Source organism: Pygoscelis adeliae, unplaced genomic scaffold, assembly GCF_000699105.1.
Source record: "Pygoscelis adeliae isolate BGI_AS28 unplaced genomic scaffold, ASM69910v1 Scaffold459, whole genome shotgun sequence".
Taxonomy (NCBI): domain Eukaryota; kingdom Metazoa; phylum Chordata; class Aves; order Sphenisciformes; family Spheniscidae; genus Pygoscelis; species Pygoscelis adeliae.
In genome coordinates, this window is record NW_008825435.1 from 62,021 (window position 1) to 67,395 (window position 5,375).

Genomic DNA, 5,375 nt, shown 5'->3' on the forward strand with positions numbered 1-5,375 from the left:
GTGCCCCCCGGGGGGGGACGAAGCCCCCTTAAGCCCCCCCCGCGGGGGGGCTTGAAGCCCCCGAGCAGCCTGGAGGTTGCAGCAGCAAAAAAAAAAAAATCCATACGTCCCACCCCCTCCACCCCCTGCATAAGCACAGCGACGGCCGTCTCCACCTATAGATACGGGGCGTCTCCAGCAGCCAGAGCAGCTCTATATGGCCCAGCTGTATTGCCCAGCAGCTCAAGGCCATGGGGAGATGTGAGTAGCGGCGGCAGCGCTGCCACCCTCATCTGTCGGTCAAGGGACAGCTTGGTAATGACCGCGACGATTTAATTTGCAGGCACTCTTTACCACTGCCTGTTCGAGGCCGAGGGTTAGGTTTTAATCTTTCCTTCCCAGCCACCTGGGCTCAAAATGCACTTTTCTGTTCCAAACAAGCTCAAATCATCACTCAATTATTTGCTGGGTCTTTATGCGAGAGTATTGAATAGAGGTTGGTCTCGATGCTGAAACAAGAGGATGGTCCGTGCGTTGCCTCTTGGGTCTGACACACACGGAGATGTCGCCTTGCCGGATTTTTTTCTTACGCTTTTAATACGACGAGGGCGTTAAAACCCCCTTTTTCATTGGAGTTAGCCGGAGTGACCACCTAACACCGCCTTGTAACACATCTTGCCTTCGTGTGTCCTGTGAAAGACGGGACCGGCAGCAAAACGCACGCCCCAAAACTCACCACGTAAGTATTGTGCTGCTCCCTTAAGGCTTTTACTGATTTGCTTTTTCACTTTGGCATGGTATTGCCGCTTCTTTTCGGTGCTGAACACCCTTCCCGTCTCCTTGCAGCTCTGAAACGGCCTCGCAGCTCGCTGGAAGAGCGAACGCCTTCCCGGAGACGCAGTCCCAGCAAAGGAAAACGTGACGGTAAATATGGCACTTTGCTTTTCTCCTCTCCCTGCCCACCGCTGGTCACGTAGCGCCCAGGCTCTAAAATTCAATCTGAGGGTGGAACAGTTTGGGTTAGGCCTAGGTAGTCCTTGTTAAGGCCAAAAGTGAATTAAAAGAGGGATTTTTCACACCCCTCTGGCGTTTTTGGGCTCCTGCACGCCTCCCGTTCAAAATCCTGGTGTTCGGCCCCCCAAAAGTGCCTAAAGATGCACCCAAGGACCATTGGAGATTTGCAGAAGCGGCCGATGAAAGTGGCCGTGGACTTGGAGCGGCCCTGGAGCTTTTAACCCCCCCTCCAAAGCCCTGCCTAAACTTTTAAGTTGGTGCTGCCCTTTTTAAGGCTGAGCTTGGTTACAGAGATCATCTTTACAAGCGTTTGATTGATTTTTTTTTTCCCCCCCTTCTTTTTTTTGTTGCAGCAGCTGGAAGAATGGAGGTAAAAGACTATTTTATGAGCAAAAGCGAGAGCCTCCAGGCTTCGGTGTGTTCATCCTCTTCTCGCTTCCCAAAGGTAATGCCATCGTGAGCTAATAAAACACGTCTAAGAGATTGTGGACAAAGATGCCCAGCCCCTATTTTTATTCCGTGCTGAGGATGTGGTCTGGCATCGTCTGTTAAACGATCTCTTTATTTCTCCTCCCCGTGAAAGCACGCCGTTTTTTTTTTTTTAACGTATCTTTCTTTAATTTCAGGATGTCAGCCCGAAATAGCTGCTGTTTCCAAGGAGCTGCAGATAAATTATAGATCAAACGAGGCTGGCGTGAGGTTGACAGCAATCTTAAATGTCCTGGGACACATCCAAAGCCATGTGAAAGATTTTTTTTTGTAATGAGCAATAAAGAATATATTCCTATTTATAATGTCTGTGCCTTTGTTAACAACATCGTTTTCTGCTCCGCTGGGGAGAAATATCGGAGCGAATTCCCCAAATGGAAGAAATAAAAGAGAAATGGTTGCCCAGAGGATGGGTTTAACGTAGGGTTTGCTTGGAAACCCATCAGCTGCGAGGTTGGAGGACCACAGCTTCTCGGCTCTGTGCTTGGGGACAAAGAGGAGGGACGAGAGCCTCACTCAAGACCCTTCTTTCCCATTGCAGCTGCAAGAGGCGAGCGCGGCCGTGCGACGAGGACGTGGCCCAGATCGGCCCGAAGAGGATCAGGTACCTGGGGCCGGTGGGGAGGGGGAAGCTGCCGCGCCATTTCCCGGCCCCTCGGGAAGACGAGAAGGTGCAGCTCAGCCCTTCCGTGGTGGGACACCCTTGGCGAGCAACGCTTGCTCTGACAGGAGCCTCCCGAAGGGCTTCAATTAAGCTTTTGATGGGTGGGTAAGAGGGAGGATGGGTGAGGAGGACCTAGCGGGGTGCCAAATCCAAAAGCCACAGCTTCTTCGGCTCCCCTCCCTGCTCATCCTCACTGACGGCGGTTTTTCCACCCTCTCTCCTGCAGGAAGGCGGCAAAGCGCGAGATCCTCCTGTGCGACTTCGAAGGCTGCGGCAAGATCTTCTCCAACCGCCAGTCCCTGAACGTGGGGGCTGGGGGCAACTGTTGCGCTTAAATCCACCTCTCATGCCCCGGGGAGGTGCAGCCGAGCCGGGCGCGAGCGTCCCTCCCACTCCCAGTCTCTTCTGGGGCCACCAGGAGCTTTGGTGACCCACTAGATAGGTCAGGTTTTGCCTGTCCAAGCTCTGTTTTGGACATCTTGGCTGTTGTCCTAGAGCTGGAGTTGGGCGACCTGAATTGCCCATGGCTTCCCGAAGCTGGATGGTAAGACAGGGGACCCGTTGGCCCCGTGCGTTCAGCAGCAGCTCGGCTTGCCTGAGGTCACCTGAAGTCCCACCACGCGCTTTCAGGGAGCGAAACAGGGTGGGGGGTTGTCGCTGGAAGGTGCCCTTGGGCTTCCTCCAAGTGCAGCTCCTCAGCGCCGACCTCCTCTCTTCTCGCTCCTCCTTTTTTCTCCCCAAAACGGCAGCACCACAAGAAGTACCAGCACGTCCACCAGAAGACCTTCACCTGCTCGGAGCCCAGCTGCGGCAAGTCCTTCAACTTCAAGAAGCACCTCAAGGAGCACGAGAAACTGCACAGCGGTGAGCTGGCCACCTCGGCACGGGCACCCTACGCAGATCTATACCTCCCTATACCTCCTCCCCTGCGCTGGTCCCACCTCTGCTGGGCCACAGCTGACCGTGCCCACGTCCTCACCATTCCCATTTGCATCCCTGGTAGATGTTACCGCACCCGTTTGCTTTCTGCTCCCGAGATCTACTGTCAGTCTGTCGTTTATCATCTCCATTTCTGTGCTGGGAAAGCATCCTGCCTCCTAAAATACATCCTGAAAGCCCCCCCGACTGCTCTTCTAGACTGGATCAGCCCCTAATCCTTTTTCCTTCTGCCCCACAGACAAGCGGGACTATATCTGCGAGTTCTGCGCCCGTTCCTTTCGTACCAGCAGCAACTTGATCATCCACAGGCGCATCCACACAGGGGAGAAACCCCTGCAGTAAGTACCAGTCCCACCAACGCGACTGCTGACTCTCCGGTTGGCATCGGGGTTTCTCCCCGTCGCTTTTCAACCCAAATTTAGCTTCTGGGTGCATGGGTGGGAGAGCCAAGTCTCTCGCCGTGGGTAGCCAGAGGACTTGCTGTTACTTTTGCTTTGCCTAAAGGTTTCTGCCCCTGGGGCTGGCTGCGCTCTGATCCAGCAGCTTCAGGATCAGCTTCAGGGCATGGGCTCCATTTGGAGCAGCTTAATAAGCTGGGACTTAACGAGAGCGATGCATTTTCTTGCCTGGAGGGTGTGCTGAAGCCACGCAGAGCTAACGCAGCGCTGCGGGGCAGTGGCTTTGCTAAGCCCACGTAAAATTGCAGCATCAAGATGAGGCGGGGCCAGTTCTCCCTCGTGCTTAATCCCTTGTAATACCTTTTTTTTTTTCTTTCTCTTCCCTTTCACGTTGAATCCCATCCTCTTTTCTCCCAGGTGCGAGATCTGCGGCTTCACCTGCCGCCAGAAAGCCTCCCTGAACTGGCACATGAAGAAACACGACGCCGACTCTTTCTACCAGTTCTCCTGCGACATCTGCGGCAAGAAGTTCGAGAAGAAAGACAACGTCACTGCCCACAAAAGCAAAAGTCACCCCGAAGTGCCCGGCGGACCCCCCCACGCCGAGGGGAGCCAGCGGCAGACGGTGCCATCCCCACCGCTGAACTTCAGCGCAGGGAGGCGGGCAGGGCTGGAGCACCCGGAGGCACCCGGAGCGTTGGCCACGGAGCCCCTGGAGCTGCCGGGGCTTGGGGACACCCTGGTGGGCGGCGGTGAACCGGAGAAGACCCCACCTCCCATTGCAGCCTCGGCTGGATATCGGGGGGGTCTCGGGCAGGATCCGGACATGCCCTGAGGCTGGGTGATGGACGGCGTTGGTTCGTAGCAGGACTCATCCTCCGGTTCCTTGGCCGCGGGAGGGACCAGAGAGCAGGATGGGAGGAGCGGACGGGGCAAGGTGAAACGACGCTGGACGCCGCGGCGTGTGGCAGCAGCGTGTCCAGGTGCCAAAGACACAAGGGACAGGCAAGGACTGGCGCTTGCCGGGGGAAATCCCAGCTCCTCCGCCAAAACCCGGGCTTCCCTCGAGCTCACGGCAGCGTTGCCACGGGTGGAAGACCTCTTGCCCAGCTCCCTCGCTGTGAGGAGGGAGCGTGAGGTTGCCGAAGTCCTCGGCAGGATCCTCAATAAAGACTTATTTTGTGTAAAAGGGGGTTTCCCCCGCTTGCGCCGGCCACTTCTGCGCCTCGGCGCTGGGTTTCTATGAAAAACACAGGTAGAACAGTGAGATTTCCGTGCATGCAGCCTGCCTCAACACCCAGTCCAAAGGTTGTCTGTATTTAGCACAATAAAAAAAGGGGCGATTTAGGTCGGGAAGTCAACGGTAGGGGGAGGGGATCGAGGCTGTATGGGTTTTGGCCTCGGAAACAGGCGTTATTTGATCTGGTGATGGTTTCCCCAAGTCCTCTAAACGCCACTTGCCTCTTATTGAGCCTTTTTGGAAAGGATTGTAACATTTACGCAGCCTTGAAGGTCACCAGCTCAACAGGGTTGATGAGGGAAGAAAAAAAAAAACACAACCCAAACCAACCCTGCAAGCGTAGGCCAGAAGGTGGTTTTGACACAGATAAAGGGGCTGCAGGGAGGACGGAGCTCGCCGGAGCACCCGTGGGAATCGGGGACCCAAAACGGGGCCGGCTGTAGGAATTACAAGTCAGGCTGTGCCCTCAAATAGCACCCGGGGGTTTGTTTCTGGCCGCAACGAGGCCTAAATCCCAGCTGCCGAGGGGGATGAGCCGGAGCGCGGCCCCCTACCCAAACTGCGCCGCCGGCTGCGGGCTTGGAGAAACTGGTAACGAAGGAATTGACCCCCAAAATGGGGCCGCGAGGGCTCTGTGGGAGCTCCCGGGCCA

At 55.8% G+C, this 5,375-nt stretch overlaps 1 protein-coding gene across 1 annotated transcript in view; it reads left to right on the plus strand.

The window, feature by feature from the left end:
• LOC103922937 (zinc finger protein 692-like) overlaps window positions 1-4,318 on the plus strand; it is a 13,614-nt gene extending 9,296 nt beyond the window's left edge. Inside the window, exons 7-11 of the mRNA XM_009331164.1 lie at window positions 2,024-2,086; window positions 2,373-2,451; window positions 2,896-3,010; window positions 3,324-3,423; window positions 3,901-4,318. Coding sequence (XP_009329439.1) covers window positions 2,024-2,086; window positions 2,373-2,451; window positions 2,896-3,010; window positions 3,324-3,423; window positions 3,901-4,318 — 775 coding nt within the window. The remainder of the gene's footprint in view (window positions 1-2,023; window positions 2,087-2,372; window positions 2,452-2,895; window positions 3,011-3,323; window positions 3,424-3,900) is intronic.
• The last annotated feature ends 1,057 nt before the right edge of the window (window positions 4,319-5,375 follow it).